The sequence below is a fragment of the Acanthaster planci genome, linkage group LG19, assembly GCF_054643075.1.
Source record: "Acanthaster planci isolate LZ-2023a linkage group LG19, COTS_SCS, whole genome shotgun sequence".
Taxonomy (NCBI): domain Eukaryota; kingdom Metazoa; phylum Echinodermata; class Asteroidea; order Valvatida; family Acanthasteridae; genus Acanthaster; species Acanthaster planci.
The window spans coordinates 4,094,863-4,112,773 of NC_141795.1; the positions used below are offsets into that span (position 1 = coordinate 4,094,863).

Consider the following 17,911-nt stretch of genomic DNA (forward strand, 5'->3'; position numbering starts at 1 on the left):
TTCCATTGGTTTGTACGGCATCAACTGGTTCTAAATGACGTCACATTTCGGTACTCAATACTTTGGAACCCATGCATCACGAGCCAGCTGGAGCCAGTCCGCGCCGATAGGCGATAGCCATGTTTGGAGGTCCGGAAATCAGCGAAGGGCGCACGCCTTCCAGTCATAATAGGGAGACTAGTCAGCCATGAGATCACAAATAGACCAGTGTTAGGTCACAAGGTCAACTATTAGCAATGCCCTTGGATTGGGATATTGGGTGCTGGCAAAATAAAAGCATTGGTCGGGATAGAGGACAGTGGTCCATAGAACAGAAAATACCAGCTCTACATAAGAATAATAAAATTTCTGGACCGAAGAACGTCAAATAAATCAGTCAGTTCAACTGATTCATTATGTGGCTAGCCAGTCAGCGCAGGACCAGGACCCAAGTCTCGCTTAGTAATATTTCATGCTCATTGGACGCCGTGTGATCGGAACGAGTGAAACAAAAAATTCAGTTGAAGGTATATTTTACAGTTCTTATTATGCCTTTCAATGCCTGACGTTGTCACTATATTTCACCGAGATTCCGCAGGTCAGAGTAGTTGGAGCCTGAGGCAGGCTCAGGAAGGGGCAGGCTCTGATCAGGAAAGGGCAGGCTCAGGAAGTTTCTACACCGTTTTCAGTGTCGCAGCTTAGAACCGGATCCAGGGATTTAGATAAAATGTTGGCTTGGGATCTGGTTTGCTAAGCACATGTTTCATGTGCTCAGCAAATTTCAGTGTTTGGCTTCTTCAGTGGAATTCGCGCCAGAAGATAAAACCAATGAGATAATTGAGAAACCAACTGGTCATCGTGCATGGCGACCAACGTCCTTATAGTTGCTAAATTTTGTATCAGTTACACATGGGGTGCAAATTCGATGGAGTTAATGAATTTGGTCAAAAGGTTTCGTGGCAGCGTAAGGTGCGGTGCTGCACGGTTTCACATCATGCACGATCATGACGATTGACTCCGCAGCACCATCTACGTAGTTCAGGAAAGCTTCTTGTTCTCATGTACGAAGTCGCATAGGTCAACTCAATTTACATATTTCCACAAGTTCACCGAGCGGTCGTCATGCATGGATATGGTATAACTCTCCGTGAACAAGAGCCAGTAAAATGGTAAAAAACTAGGGGGAGGGGGGCTTTGCCCTAAGTGGAGTAAGGTCAGGTTTCCAGTCGTTGTTTTGTGAATATTATTTTTGCGGTTTTGCGATCTAATGATCAGCATCAAGAGGACAATGGTGACTTGGTAAAGTCGATGTTTCATACCAGGAAGAAATTTCTACATGTGATTGTGCAAACAAACCATTGTGGTCGATGTTTCACTCAGAATTAAAGGCAAAACTCCAAGGACTGCGTACTTCGCCAAAAGTGGACCTCTATATGTATTTAGCTGCGCTTTTGGCCAGTCTGGATTGAGAAAAAGCCAGTGTGGCAACCAGGACGAATTTAGGCTGGCGGTTCAGCTGCCAAATCGACTATCCGACCGGAGCAGAGACCACAGAAAGAAGCCTGTTTTCATGGTTTCTCAATCACTGTGAACAGTGACTTCATTCATGCCTGCTTCGACACGCATTCACGATCACCCATCCAATACCCCAAAGCATTTTCATCAATAACATGATTATGGGGGTTCGCAAACTTCAACAGGGCATGGAATAGAGCCAGGTTCTTTTACATGAGTCCAACAAGGCAACCCTTGTGCAAGCAAACAGATTTGGGGTCTGCCAGTACAACATATACTGAGACTGTAGCTATATTTTAGAGCGCAATTTTCAGTCCGATGCTGCGTGTGATGGCTTAAAACTCCCCAGTGGAGTTAATATGGTCTATTTCCTTGATGCCACGAAAGCGAAGATAAATATATGGAGCCTTCACTCAACTCATGATGGATCAGCAGCTCACGGAAATGCAAGCTCTTCTGGTGGCGAACGGTCAAACAGGTCTGCCAAGCGCCGCTGGCGGGGAACCTGCGCTGACTGGATCCATGTCCCTTCCCCATCCTGACAGTGAGTCCGACTACGAGGAAGAGAACGCTCGCTACGAAGAAATGCGCGGCGTGATTGAGACGGGGAACGGGCTGAAGCTCGGGGAGCTACTGGCTGAATGGCAGGAGATGGACTGGATTCGAGACTGGAGAAACGAGGAGAACCTGACATTGTATGCTGACGCCATCACGGACGGATACTTGGGTGAGTTGAAATGATGGAGAGATCTAACTAAACATCTCAATGTAACAGTGATATGGACTACTCCTCAATAAATGGAAATTGGTCATTTTTTGAACGATGCGCAGAACTGAGTAAGTAGAAGAATTAAGGAAAGAGCGAAGAACGAAGAAATGCCAACTTTTGAACTGTTCAGTTTCTAAACACGTTTACTGTTTAGAAAGTGATACTGAAACTGTGCCAACCTTTTTGTTTTCTGCATTGTTTTAAAAAAATTGTCATTTATTAGCTTAAGGTACAAGTATCCTGGGTGAACCGCATAATTCTCTGACGGAAGAATCATAAAGTTTAACATTTAGAAAGCGCTAGAATCACACATGATTTAACTCGTAACGAAGCCGTGTTATGGTAAACCATTTTCTTCTGAGCTTACTTGTACGTACGACCTATGTAATCTACATAAGACTCATATTTTATACGTTTGACGCATGAAGCATGACACACGTACGAGTTTTATTTTGCACAGAGACCTATAACTTTTATGTCGTACGTTCAAGGTTATTTTGCAGTCATTCGTTCAAGATATGACTCGTACATTAGACGTGCGATACTTACGACATACGATAAACTCTTACGGACACGAGTTTAGCTGGATAGGGAAAGACTTTTTCTAGCATGTCTTGAATAAAGCTTTATAACTCACAGTACAGCGGTTACCAATCGCAACATGACAGGATGGTATCGTTCCCACGTGGAAAACATTTGTCGAAAAAAGACAGAATTATAAATGCTACATACCAGTAGTAGGTAGAGTTCAGAAACCCCCCCCCCCACTTTACAAATAGCCCTTACAACATAGCGACATGAACAACGATCACGTTCGCGATAACATTTGAATTTTTGTGTACTCATATCCAAGGGCACCGACAGATAGAAAACCTCTTTACTGAATCCACCTAACTGCCTCTCCCTAAAATGCTTTCGAAGTGCCAAACATTCAGGATGTTATTTTCCTTTTACATTTATCGATGTACTGTCAATCATTCTTTTCAGAAGATTATTTTGATCAATAAATCATACTTTCGAAAGTCAGGATGTTCACGGATTTGTAACTATATCAGGAGACTGGAGCTTTTTTGTTGAGTGTTATAATAGGCCAATCCGGGTTAAGCTTTGCACAACGATGGCTTGTGACTAGGCTCCATTGGCATTCCGGCGCTCGTCAATGATGCTTTAAACCGGTCATGCACTTTTCATGATTGAAAGCGATGCGGCAAACGAAATATTTATGATTTGTGCAAATGCAAAGGCTGGAAGAGAGAGTTGGAAAGACTACATGAAAATGAAAAGCAACGGTGGTGGAAAACAGGCAGCCTATGCATGGTCTCTGAAAATTTGAAAGAATTATTTGTTCGTATTTTAAAAAGAATTTCGGTGAGAAAACAGAGTAACGTTATTTTAATTGATGTTTGGAAAGAAGTGTATGGGTTTATTTTGAGTAGAACTCAATGAGCATTAAAGAAAACTTGGCCAGGAGTGCGGACGTTTGATATATTCATTAGGTAGAGTGGACCGTGGGCCAAAACTCTCCTGACGTCTTCCAGCATCACTGAAATAATGGGTGGGTGGGTGGGGCATTGGTGATTAAATTCAAACTGTGGTGAAATGTCGGAGATACCTGCCTATTGTTTACTTGCAGCGAGAGCAGGTGGATGCATGAATTTGAACAAAATGTTAGTTTTATCGAACTTTGGTAAAGTGGACATTTTGCCCATTTTGAATGGGAAGCACCCAATCAGTGTAATTTGCACAGGTATTCGTGATTACTCAGGTAGTCATGATTAGTCAGGTAGTCGTGATTACTCAGGAAGACGTGATTACTCAGGTAGACGTAATTACTCAGGTAGACTTGAGTACTCATATAGTCGTGATTACTCAGGGAGTCATGATTACTCAGATAGACTTGATTACTGAGGTATTCGTGATTACTCAGGTATTCGTGATTACTCAGGTAGACGTGTTTACTCAAGTAGTCGTGATTACTCAGGTAGACGTAATTACTCAGGTATTCGTGATTACTCAGGTATTCGTGATTACTCAGGTAGTCGTGATTACTCGGGTAGACGTGATTACTCGGGTAGTTGTGATTACTCAGGTATTCGTGATTACTCATGTAGACGTGATTACTCAGGTAGTCGTAATTACTCATGTATCCGTGATTACTCAGGTATTCGTGATTACTCAGGTAGACGTTATTACTCAAGTAGTTGTGATTACTCAGGTAGACGTGATTACTCAGGTAGTTGTGAGTACTCAGGTAGTCGTGAGAACTTAACTCAGGAAGACAATGCATTTTTTTCAGAACGTTCCTCTTTTGTCTGTATAATTTTTAAGCTACACAAGCCCAGCACACAGTATAGCACAAAATCTTTCTTTTCGAGCGACTGTCGCATCTTAGATTTTCACTATGCTTTTTCTCTCCTGTGTGCAGACATAATCAACGTACTTCTGAGTTTCGACATTCCGCTGGGAGATGCCCTCATCCGTGCCATCGATGTAGCCTTTGATGACGCAATCACGGCCATATGCCGCTACCTTGAAGCTCATGAGGTAAAATACACAACACCTCCATAGCTTCCTTCCCTGTGCCAACCCTACGTGGTATGCTGTGTTCTTCAACGGATCAAGTAGTTCATTTCCAAAGCCCTTTGTAAGGCGCGTTCGGTAACAACTAATTCTTGGAGCCCTATATGGACCAATTATTTTTTTTTAGCTGGCAACCTCCGCCCGTACCCATGGCCTCATTCAAGAGGGCGCTCATAACTTCCACCTCCTTCAAAACGCCTCTTCCTCGAGCTGTTATTGAACTTGAGAATTTGACCGCTCGACGATCCGGAGGCTTCCTTGATCTGGATGTGCATGACACGCGCAATAGAAAAATCCCGTCTAGCTTCCTTAAAAAATTATCTGAAAAAGGTTTGTGATGGCTAGGCCCTCTGTAACATTTGTACCAGCGGGTACAGTTTGATCTGGGCCAAGGACATGGACAATGGGGGAAAACTGAATAATGGACTGATTGCAACCGCTAAGTCACATGACCATAATCAACAAATATGGCCTCCAATAGCAAAGTGTCATTTACCACAAATAAAGCCGACGGTTAGTACAGTACTGCGACTACAGGGCTTCATTTTTGGTAACACTGCTATGGTAAGACACAATGTTTGTTGATGTTTGATACCCACTCTAGGCCGCGTGGCTTAGCTGCCGTTGTAACTCTATTTCCTGCCCTTTAATGATCAGAGGTGAGACATGGTCACCCCCCCTTATTTTTGGTGGAAACAAATTCTCAAATCTTACATTCTACTTAGCCTACAATCAAAAGTTGAATTGTCAGAAAAGGCCAACCCGTGTTCGTATGAGTGCGCATAATAGTGACAGATAGGAGACCCCCAACCCCCGCAGTCTCTCTTCCGGTTTAATTGTTTCCTTATCATCACCATTCACCATCCCCATCTTTGTAGGTCCAAATGCCCTTGACCAGGGGTGATATTTGTGGTGTGTAAAGAGCGAGTTTACACGAATACTTTAAATGGGTGCACTCAAATCATGTATTTTAGATTGTTGCAGTGTTTTGCTCGTATGACCCATTTTGTGAGTCGTGTTTGTGTATATTTGAGGATAGACTTTGTCAATAAATACAGAAAATGTTGACCCTCGGATTAAGCTCTTGTCCCCGAGAGAGTAAAGACTCCCCCTTGAAGTTAAAGGACTTTTAAAGGGTTTTTATCAAATGTGAATACAGGAGTTACTAGTGTGTGGTCAGGTTATTTGTAAATACAGATTTTTGGGGGAAAAGGGCAAGTTTTATTATTGTTTATTTGGCATCACTGACGGGAGTTTAAACAAAGTCTACATTCAAGGCATGCATACTTAGTTTTGAAATCGAGACTACACTTGTGGACTGTCGTGTTTCTCCGCTTGCCAAACAAACACGCCCTCGATCGAAATGCATCTTTTTCGGATTAGAAAAGTCTAATGGCAAGACAGGTATTTAAATTCAATCAAGGCAAGACAAGTGTTGTTGTATTTGTTGAGTGATGTTTTTCATGAATATTACGCGGTGTTTAGGGTATCCGAGATGAAATTCTTACTGGTACTTGTGACAACGATGATTTCCACCCTGCTGTAACGCCGCTGATTCTAGCTGCCCAGCGAAACAACTTTAGTGCTGTAAAGGTATAAGGTTTACACGATCTTTTTTCCCTCCACTTCTACTGTCTCATTAACAAACGAATGAATGTGGGTACCCGATGAAAATGAGTGAAATCCTCTCTATTGGTAGATGCCAAGACTTCAGACACGAAGTGACGGTAATAAAGTGTCAACAGAAATAATTCCATTTCAATGGAATAAAGATTTATAGAGCATCTGTGTCCCGTCTCGTACAAAATTGGAACCTTTTCGGAGGTAGATTGGTACGTCTGGAAGTTTTTGCTCAGGCTTTGCGGGCGGTCCAATCTTTGCCTTATTTGCTTCTAGTCTGGTGACCCCGTTGCGAATTCAACGTGATGCAGCATTCTGGATTTACTTAAAGATCACTTTTTGAACGCTGACATGCTTTCCAAAGTGTTAGATTTACTTCTCATCCTTATTAAAACTCATATACATGCATGCCTGATTTCTTCAAGTTGCTTGTAAACCTTGGATGCAAAGTCACGGAGCCCTCGATGTCTCAGGGCGGCGATGTGACCCTGACTCAGGCCATATCCACCCTGCACATCTACCGCGCCCTCTCACAGCCTGCCTACATCCTGGCCACCCAGACGGACATCTTTGGCCACGCCTTCCACCTCAGCGCCAAACTCAAGACGTTGAGCCGCACGTGGGAGGACTTCGGGGCCGAGTACGAACAGATGGCGCGCGGCGTCGACTTCTTCGCCGGGGAGATGCTTGGGGAATCAAGCTCGACTGAAGAGGTTTGTTGCCTCCTAAGTTAATCCACTGATGTGGCCGCGGATTTGGAGGTAGAGGCATATTTTGGAAAATAAGGCTTTGAGTTTCGAAGGAAATGGGTGACCAATGATGTACTTTTTGCATTTGCAGGAGGAGTTCAGAAAAATCTTCAGTTCAGATACTGAAGACTTTTCCACGTAACCCCAAATCGAACAATTGGAAGAGGAACTAACATAGTCTCACCCTATGAAACCTAGTAATACTCATAAGTACAGTTACATGCATGTGAAAGTATAGTTTCTTGTATACCTCAAACAGTGTAAGAATGAGGTGTTCCTGGAGAGGACACAGACGCCTTGTTTGGTTCCCAGTGTTGGGAACTACTTTTCTCTCTTGCAAAGAGAGAAAATATATGTGTTATATGTAGTTCCTGGTTCCACCAACCCTAGGTAATATCCTCAAGAAATATATACAACAACTTAAAAAACATGCAAAGCTCTTCATGCCTGAACGAAGGCAGCCCCCATCAGCCATCCTACATATTAGCAGCTGTACGCTGACGGTACCCAGAAAATGAAAAAAAGGAACAACTTTGCACGCCTGAATGCACTCGGCCTTGATCACCAGACATTCTTGCCATTCTTAAATCCACGCAGGCGTCATCGGAAAAAACAACATAATAACACAGGGATTTTCTTTGTGGCAAGTTAAAAAAATGCAAAATATTTCGAAACACTTTTCAAAGAAAATCCCCATAATACACTTTTAGAAGGTCAATCAACACGGGTTGAGAGATCTTTGATAAAGGAGTCCACGCTTGCGCAAAATGTATGAGTGGAATTTCAGTTTTATTAGTCCTTGTATTGTCCATTTAGATCCTGGCGCTGTTCCGATACCACAACACCGACAAGTATCGAGATTTGGAGGGCAAACAGCATCCCCTTGCTAAGCTGTTTGAGGCCATCGAGTACGAGCAGAAAGAGGTCAGGTTGTGAAATGTGTGGCATTGTAGTCAGGTTTCACAAGTTCATTCCATCATAAGGCTTTCGTAAGATGGCCAAAAATCTGTCACAAATGTATCACAAGGCCGTCGTAAGGCCATTGCAAGATCGCCACGAATCCATCTTAACGGCACCATAAGGCCGTCATAAGTTCATAACAACTCTTTCACAAGTCATAATGTTTTACGATGGCCCTATGAAAACCCTGACAAATACATGCTTTGTACATTTTTCACAATTTTGAAACGGGCTTTAGGTGCCAGAGTTTGTCACAACCTGTTGTCAACAAAAACACCATGAGTAGGTTGTTTTAAACCATTCATCGGCTTAGTGCTCTACTATCTTGTTAGCTCTCAAACTCACTGATAAACTAAATTGATATCCTCTCTCGAATTCACGATAAGAGTCGTCTCAAAAACTATCCAAAATGATGCGACAAGATGCATCACATCACCAGTCGATTCCACTGGGAATATCTCTTGACGAAATTCACTTTCAATTCACGGCCCAACCACATTATGCCCTTCCCAAGTGTCAGACTCTGTGCTTTCTTCTTCTTGCAGTTCATAGCGCATCCCCATTCACAGAAGGCCATCATTGTGCAATTCTATCGGAATCTCTTGGATTGGAACGAGCGGGGGATACTCCATCAGGTTCTGCTGATCCTTTTCGTTCTCCTGGGTTTTCCAATCATTTGCCTGCTCTACATTTTTGTGCCCGTTCGCCGAGTGGTCAATTTTGCCCGACTTCCGTGAGTATGAAGAAGCTTAATCTGGTAACACAAATCTAGTTGACCTGTCAACGGACCATACAACAGACAAATGAGAGCAGGGAACCAGGGAAAGATTCAGGTTTGGTAGGATGCAAATATTATATTGGGCGGTTCAGAGTTTTATTCATGGCATACAAGACAGGTCCAAAACACTGAGTAGTCTGGCCCATAATAAGAACAGCCAGCCTATTGCTGCGTCAGTAAAATGTCAAAGAAAGTGTAGACACTGCCAGTTGACAAGCTTCCAAAACCCGTCAGATTATTCAACATATATAATGCTTCATCGTAAGTTCAGAACAGTGCCCCTTGCCAACCTAGGAATACCCATTCAAAGAAACTGAGGGCGCTCTCTATGTGCATTGCTCTGCAGTTACGTCATGATGATGATGAAAGCAGGGTCTGGTTTCACCTTCCTCATTTTTATCGTCGCTGTCACTGTCATGGATAAGCATGCCTACCCCCGAACTGTGGAACTGCTGCACGGGTTCATGTTGGTATGGGTAATAGGTAAGCCAGAGCAGAAAACAGAGTACAGCAAGAGTGCTTTTTATTACGATAATCTATCTGAGTCATTGATCGACAGTGTCTGACGAAGGATTGGCAGTTTAAATTTAGGTCGCCTGATCAGAATGGCAGTAAAGTTTGTTTGATATTGGACATTAGACATTCCCATAGGTTTGTACAGCGAATGTCTCATTTTTGTCGACATTGGACATTCCCTGTACAATCCTATGGGAATGTTCACTGTGTCAAGAAAAATCCAACATTCGCTGGACAAACTTATATGGGAATGTCCAATGTTAAACTTACGTTACAGTCATCTAATATGACCCCATTCTTAAGTTTGCTTGTGTAGTGCTATAATGTGTTTGAGTTATCGTGTGTCATTACAAATCATCAAGTCTCCGATTAGGTCACAGGTACTATGGGACAAAGGCAGTTATCCTGCATCCACTTATGACTTCAGTACTTGCGCTATTGTTTGTGTCCTGGCCTTTGCTGTGCCCGTAATTTGACGTGAGATCAACCTGTGACTGACTTGCAAATGTAATACAGTGTAGCAGTAGTTTCACGTAAGAGACTTGACTTCCATCTCACTTTTTACAAGGTTTGGCGTGGTTACACATCAAGACGATAGCAAAACACGGTTGCAGTCAGTATTTAGCTGATACCGTCAACCTCCATGAGCTCGTAATCATGGCGCTATACTTCACCGTTGTCATACTTCAGTGGACAGGTGGCAGTCAAGTAAGATTTGAAATTGTACCTTCCCGATTAAATTGACAAATTGAACTAACAGTAGAGGAGATTGCTCTGTTGTGCGGATTGGGTGTCTTTAGTAGTTTGTTATATGCTTGTATGCTGGGATCTGGAGCAACCTGCCTTCCGTTGAGGCACCAGAGAGTGACCTTTCTAAACAGACAGCTCATAAACAGGTTACATGACTGAAAAAATGAGGGTGACATTATCACTTCAACCAAACCAGGTGTTATTTTTGCAGTTTGAGCGACAGGGGTTCAAAAGTAGCCGTTCAAAATCTCAGAAGTGAAAGTAGTGCACAGTCAACTGTGAAGCCAAGAATCCAGTTTCACAGAGTGCATGGTTTGGAGATGGTATTCAGGTCTGATGATTTTTGTTCGCATGAAGATTTTTTTCTTTGAGCCCCAAGGGCGTCTTTCTCCGTTGCGTCCGGCATGTTGGAAGCTAAAGTGCAATGCTGGCTTTTGAAGAGGCGCTGCATTCATTATAAGAAATAAATTGACGTTGAAGAAATTCTGAATTGAAAGTCTTATTATTGATTCCAGGTATCTGAAGATCCGTCGCGTCGATCTGTGCGCCATGAAGTCGGCAGCCAAGACATTTCTGACGTGCAGTATCACGTGTCTTCAGCTTTGGAAAATCTCCAGAGGAGGTTGAATACTTCTTTACTCGGAGGCGTAAATGAGATCCTTGTGAAAGCATTGTCTGGATGCCGCCCAAGTCCGATCGACACTACACGTAGCAGTCTGGCAATGGGTGTGGAGTCATCGTTTGAAAACCACCTACCTGAACTCGAAGAAACCATCGGACAGGGTCAGTTCGAACCCACAATAATCGCTGGGGCTTTGTTTGGCGTGACTGTCACGGTGTCGGTTCTGCGCCTGCTTAACATTCTTCTTGTGAGTGACTCGCTCGGCCCGCTGCGCATATCTCTTGGCAATATGAGGGGTGACATTGTCAAGTTCTGCGGCATTTTCCTGGTCATTTGGTTCGCCTTCGCCATCGGCTTGTTCCAAAACTTCTACTCAGCTGGTCAGTCGGCTACTCGGGCCTGCATTGAGCAAGGACAGGATTCTGATAGTTGCCAATTACTTGTGGGATTTTCAACGTAAGTATTTACTTTCTTTTAGTAGAAGATACCACCTAAGTGGAAAGTTTGAATGTTTCAGGAAATGTTTACCGAATGTTGTGGCTTGCACAAAGGACTTAATAAAAACACCTTTGTCACCATGAATAAAAGACAACGAATATGTGATTACAAAGATGGATATAAAAAAGAAAAAAATCCCTAAAAGAGAATATTTTGCTATTTGGGAAGACTTCAGTCTGTTTTCAAGCTCTCCGTTCTATCTGGGACTTGTAATGATATCTGTCTGATGAGGTTTGCTTGAATAGACAGCAGCTAGAACCCCTTAGAAACTATCATGTTGTGATGATGAATTGTGTGGACTACCATTCCTTAGCTTTATGGCAAGCGTTCAGGATCTCTATTGGTCCTTGTACGGCTTCATTGGGACAGATGTACTCCAGCTCCCTGGTAAGCATTCCGTCGCTGAGGGCGTGGGTACTTTCCTCTTTACCGGCTATCTGATCGTCGCCGTGTTGGTGCTGTTGAACGCCCTCATCGGTATGTTGTCTAACACCTACAACCTTACTGAGGTAAGATCCTCTTTTCGTCTTGAAATTCTGTGAAGTGTTTTTTGTGAAGAATTTTCTACTCCCACACGTCAATGGCTGTCTACGAGGCTATACGTCAAGTTCAAAATGGCAGCGTCGTCTCAGGCTTCAGGGTTGCCAAGTCGTTTCCGCCTCCAAAAGAATTTTGAGAAGTTTTCTTCAGGAATCAAATTAAAATAGCCCACTTCAAAAACATGTTGGTGCTCATCGGTACACCGATGTTTATGTATCATCAAAATAAAGTGACGTTAAGCCGCAAGATCACATCCCATGGAAATGAAACCTGAGCTCGATGTCGATGTTTGCGAAAAACTAAACTTAAGCTGACTGCAAACAAAGCAAGACGACGCAATCTTGATCCCTGCTGATTTCGAGTACTGTCAGAGTAGAATGTTCCCCCATTAAATATTTGAGAGGAAATTTGATAGCAGAAAAGTATTCGACTACAACGCTGACTATGTTCACAAATAATATTACTCTAAGACGTCCTGCTGCACAGTGACGTGAAGATGTCTTACCAAAAGGTAAACACCTCATGCTGCTACTGTTTTTACTGTGTAATGTGCCTTCGTTTGTCTTCCGCTTTCATTGTAGGAAAATGCCGATACGGAGTGGAAGTTTCACCGTGCCGCTGTCTGGGCCTCCTACCTGCGTCCCGTAGCGACCCTACCGCCACCCTTCAACCTCATCCCATCACTCAAGACTATGTGTGGTATCTACCTCTGTATTGTTGGGTTAAATCGTGAAGTTGTTAGCCGGGTATGTGTAGCCTATGTCTGCGTGGTATTCGGAGAAAATAGAAAATATATTTGGTCAGTTCTTTGCTGACAAAGAGACAAAGAAAAAAAGGTAATGGGAGTAGCACTGAGGATTACTTTAGGGTCAGAAGTTAGACCGACAACAGATATTAAATGTTCCCTATTTTTACATGCCCAAACCACCTAGCAACATTAATAATTGAAATACGAGAAAAAGACAGTGTAAATGGCAGTTTTATTTGCAGAGGGAAATCTGACACATAAGGCATAGATTATGATGAAGTCCAACTCTCATCCATCGCCCCTATTCTACCGGACGAGTCATATTTGATAGGAAAGACGCCAGAACTGAATGAACAAGCGTATTTTATTGCTCTATGAAAAAACCCAAAGATATACAAATCCAGTTCTTTGAAACGATCCAGGGATTTTAAGTTGTATCAGAACTAATTTCAACTGATACGGATTCATGTTCACATCATATCATAAAATGGAAACGTCTGCTTACTTTCAGAAGGATATCCACTTCAAGAAAGAGCTTGATGACTATGAGGTGAGCCTTTCTTTAAAATGCAGAATGAGAAAAATTATGACTTTGCATTTGCCACGATGGGTTTAATATCTCGTACGCACTTCCTGAAAGACGAAGGTAAGAGTTACCAAAACGTTTTTCGGTTAAAAAGCTCGTACGCAATCTCCACTTAAAACAGACAGCCGGACAGAAATCAAACACTGATAGAAATCAATCAACAATCTATTTTCCACCTTGAGTAACGGCTAACTTCTGAATGCGTACTCCCGTGTTATTCCTTGCCCGATGCAGCGGGTTCTACACCTCGTCAGTCAACGGTACATCCAGGCCAACTTGTCCACGGAATCGCTGAACAACGAGAATGCTCGTCCACGGGACCTCCAGACGCTCAGAAATGACATCCTCGCATTCAAGTATGTGCTTAATGAAACACAGTCATTGATAGGTTCAGCCTGCCCAGTTTTATACAATAGAAACGTGTTAATTTATTGCTTGCAAAAATCTGCGTGCACCACGCCTGAATATCTTTGAACACTCTCTATAAGTGAAGTAGCAAAAAAGAAGAGAGGATGCCGATATAGTAGCACACAATATTCTCGTAGCTCTTATGTCAATGCCATTCGCAATCCTAATCCTTTTTCATTTCTATAACCGAGGACATTATTACCTCCTTTTGACTTCTTGTCCTCTCATGTCAAAGTTTATAATTTATTCCCAGTTTTACTCATAATGATCATGGAAAGTTTATACATACGGACATAGGCCTACCTCCTTTATTAGTTCATAGTTTTCTGGTTTCTCCAGATTTGGTGTCCAAGAACGACTAAAAAACCTGGATAATGTGCTAAATATAACCTCAGGGAAGACCTCAACAGTACACCAAAAGCTGGAAGACCTGCAACCTCTAGATGTCCGGGCAGAAGACCTCCTAGACCAGTCAAGCCACTTGACCAACGTGGCGGTCAACCTCCACGACGAGACCGACACACTGCAGCAGAAGCAGAAGATTGAAATATCCGAGAGGGACCAGGATGCCGAGAAGATGAGGACGACGATAGCTCAGCTCCGAGCCGAGATTGCAGACCTCATCAGCAACCATACAGCTGAACATAAGAGGAGGAACAAGCTAGAAGCTGACCTGAACGACTCCATCCACAAGCTGAACGACACCGTAACTGGACTCCAAGGCGAAATGGAACGAGTCGAGGCAAACCACCGAGAGGAGCTTTGCGCCAGGGATAGGAAAGAAGAAGGCCTAAGGGACACCATTCTCAACATCCAAGATGAGAACAAATGTCTAACAGATAAAGTGCACACTTTGAATCAAGAGAAAGCCAATCTGGAGAGTAAAGTTGTTGAATTTAATGAAGATATCAGTGCTCTCAAGCTGACACCTTCCACATTAACGTATACAATAGTAGCCCACAAGACCGAGATTGAGAAGCTTAACGCCAACCACGCGGCGGAGATGACGGCCAAGATCAAACAGGAAGCGGAACTTAACCAAACCATTCGTGAACTTCAAGAAGAAAACAAGCACCTTCAAGATGGTATCGGTCAGGCAAAGAACGACAATGAAGGCTTAGAGAGAGAATGTTCTGAAATGAGAGATGAAGTGGTAGCTCTGCAATTCAGGATAGAGGAGATCATAGGCAACCACAAAGCAGAAGTGCGAAGAAAGGACCAGAAACACGCCAAGCTGGAAGAAGTATTTCGGAGTCTCCAAAATGAGAACGTCGGTTTGAAGGACAGCGTCTCCGAACTGGAGGCCAATAAGGAAGAGCTGACACAAAGAGTACACCATCTCCACGAAGAGGTCAAGGGTGTGCAGGAGGAAAACTTCGTCTTGAAACAAGCGTTGACGAGACTGCAAGCGGAAACTGAGCAGCTAAAGACCAGAGCTGTCCCCGGTTGGTGAGGTGATTTAATCGGCCTTTGGACGTTAAACTGATTTGCCATTGTTTAATTGGTAATTATATTTCGTGTTGTTGTTTCATTCATAAACTGTCTTTCTTATCCAAAGGGGCCAACCACCGGCAACGAGACGGAAATTAACTAAAACAGGTCACGCCTCTTGCTCGATTTCTGGAACCACTCTGTAATGTGCACCTCAAACTGGAAATCTTCGGTGTTTAGTTTATAAACGCGTCAAACGTTCTTGGGTTTTAGAGTGATACTGTTAGGTTCAGTGTGGTTAAGGCTTTAATAAGTAGTGGTGTAATTTGTTCATACCATAAAAGTAGATATTGAAATCATAATAGATTTTAAAGGCTTCTAACTTAAAACATTTCCTCTTCAATCTCTTTCCTGACAGCTGAAATTCTTTAAAGATAAGTGTGTTTTATTTATTGTAAAGGACTGAAGTTTAGACCAGCGCTGCACATAGAAATATCTGAATAACAGCATACCAACCATATTCGAGAGTATCTTCAACATTACAGTTTCAATTATACCGTGTCATTGCATAACTGGATATTTTGCATCTGCGTATGAACTTCAGCCTCTTTCACTATTACTTCATTTTCATTTAGATGACTGATTTCGTCAGACTAATTGATCGGAGTAAGGCTTTAAAGCATGTAATTGATTCCAGAAGCAATTTGGAGTGGAGAAAATGTTTTTCAAATAGCAACATGTTCTTTGTATGTAGACAACGTTGTTTTGAAATCTAACAAGGCTGTGGTGGTCATCCTGACGTGTTCCACGTATGATAAGGTTTTTTAAAGAACGTTGCTTAGAAAAATTTTAAGAAACTGCTGATGTGTTCTTCATAAGAATAGCATGCAAGTTGAGAGGAATGGCCCGTAACTAAAATTTGGTGTATTATCATAATAGACCATTTCACAGATATTCTAAAGATTCCAAAATATAAAGCTTACGTGGATCCATTTACACGATAAGCCATCAATTTTGGAAGTTTGTAACCGAAAAAAAGAAATACAATCCCGTCAGGAACTTTAACAGCTGCTGTGTTGGTCTCACTGTTCAATATTATTTTGTAGATTGACAGCACGATTTAATTAGAGCAGAGTTACATGTAGTGTTGCTTTCACTTACAATTTTTAAAAATCGTCGTTTATTAATAAGTTTTTAATTCATTTTATTGTATATGTAAGTTTTGTTCTGTCTTTGGCTTCTGCAGCAAGTAAAATCAAAGCAACTGCGTAAACATTTTACCAGAAGCTGTTTAAAACAACAGGTCTTTAAATGTTTGGCCTGGTACAGAGCTTCAGATATAATAGAGAAATTGAAGAATATCTCACGCTGTCCTTATTTCCGTTGTCCGCTGAAAAGACCTGTGCTTGCATGAAGCAAAGTAGCCCAGCCAAAAAAAAAAAACAGATTACATTTTTTATCATGTCTTAAACAAACGACGCTTGGACTCTTTCATTTAGCGGTTATCTTGACTTTGGTTGTTATCTTGACTTTAAATGACTTGAAAGTAAAGAACAAAGTGCCTATCAATAATAAACCACATCACTACTAGAAATTTGAGTGACTGACAGCTGATGCAATCTCGATATTAAAGTTCAGAAGCACTTTTCGGTTAATAGTTTAGTACCCACACTATTTCATACATGGAAATGTCATAATGTTAAAGGTCTAGGCCTATTCAAGGTGTCCATAGTGAAGTTGGACAATGTAAGGGCTGCTGTAAGCATACGCTGTTTGGTTAGCCTTAAGTTGGGAAATACATGTATAATAATTACCTGAAAGGAAATTCGCAGCGGATCGGATACGGTCGATATGGAACAAATATCCTTCAAGACAGAAGGCCTGGTTCCTAGAAGATCTCCTCTTGAATTGGTTTTCATTTACATACATACAGGTCCTTGTCCGTGTCCCATTATTGAGAAAACACTGCTTAACTAGCTTCTGTACAAACATAAGTTAAACTGGGCAAACTCCAAGAACCTGATCGCATCACAAGTACTGTACAAGTGAGTGGACTGTTGTGGTTACAACGAAGAAGTGAACAAGGGCCGTGTGCGGTTTCTCGGTTATAATTGTGTGTGATGGGACGCCCAGCCCTGTCCACTCCTTAGTGTCCAATATAAAAGGTGAAATTCCTGGCCAGGGTTGAACTGAATAGAACAATGGGACTTTGCTAGCTTCTTTGAGGGGGGCGCAACTCGAAGGGCACGCACCTGGTGTAGGAATTCATTACGTTTGCAAGTTGTTTCCTGACTTTTGAACCAGAGTGGAATTTCTAACCGTAAATTATTTCCCATTGAATTGTCTACACATTCTAAAGGTTGTGTTCTTATCTATTGAGCATTAATTTATTTTGTTGACAAGCTTGCCTTCAAATATACCTTTTCAACGTGTATCATATTAATCATGATGAATAAAACTCCAAAAGCATTTCAAACTCATTAGACGAAAGCAAACTTGTGTTAAGACCCGCAGTTGCAGGAGTTAAAACCCAGACAACCATTTAGAGGGACATTTCTCTTTTAGAAGACAATGACATCATTAATTATTTCAATTGTTAATTTCACAGTGCTCACAAATTATGAAACTGCAAAGCTGAAAATAGGGATTAATGTTCTATGATCTTCACACTTCAACTTTTCCGGTTGATTCCCATTTTGTGGCCCCCCAAGTTATCAGCAGGTTGTTACTAAAAGTTCAACTTCGACGTTACAAACAATGCCATTTTTCTTTCCTGGCGATCCAGACCCACAATGATTATGCTCTTGGCAGACAGAGGGGATATTATACAGAAAACCTGCATACAGTTCGAGGATGTTGTTG

General features: G+C 42.2%; 1 protein-coding gene across 3 annotated transcripts; it reads left to right on the plus strand.

Annotated features, from left to right (window-relative positions):
- Window positions 1-60: 60 nt before the first annotated feature.
- LOC110973543 (short transient receptor potential channel 1-like) lies at window positions 61-17,529 on the plus strand. 3 transcript variants are annotated; one of them, XM_087149200.1, is made up of 14 exons: window positions 61-2,221; window positions 4,689-4,807; window positions 6,329-6,436; window positions 6,889-7,176; window positions 8,029-8,136; window positions 8,718-8,905; window positions 9,297-9,433; window positions 10,035-10,174; window positions 10,732-11,294; window positions 11,650-11,845; window positions 12,458-12,622; window positions 13,139-13,174; window positions 13,445-13,566; window positions 13,958-17,529. In XM_087149200.1, exons 1-14 carry the CDS (start codon window positions 1,915-1,917, stop codon window positions 15,069-15,071), a joined length of 3,591 nt encoding a protein of 1,196 aa, XP_087005326.1. In that variant the 5' UTR covers window positions 61-1,914; the 3' UTR covers window positions 15,072-17,529. The 3 variants fall into 3 exon arrangements, with proteins under 3 accessions (XP_087005326.1, XP_022080138.2, XP_022080129.2); XM_022224437.2 differs by having other exon boundaries at window positions 63-2,221; window positions 13,136-13,174; XM_022224446.2 differs by lacking the exon at window positions 6,329-6,436 and having other exon boundaries at window positions 62-2,221; window positions 13,136-13,174.
- The last annotated feature ends 382 nt before the right edge of the window (window positions 17,530-17,911 follow it).

Excerpts from the sequence above, each read along its gene's own strand:
- LOC110973543 (XM_022224437.2), top strand. The coding sequence starts at position 1,915 with ATGATGGATCAGCAGCTCACGGAAATGCAAGCTCTTCTGGTGGCGAAC. Across the intron at positions 10,175-10,731 it reads AGTGGACAGGTGGCAGTCAA|GTATCTGAAGATCCGTCGCG; the intron begins GTAAGATTTGAA and ends TATTGATTCCAG. Across the intron at positions 12,623-13,135 it reads ATCGTGAAGTTGTTAGCCGG|AAGGATATCCACTTCAAGAA; the intron begins GTATGTGTAGCC and ends GCTTACTTTCAG.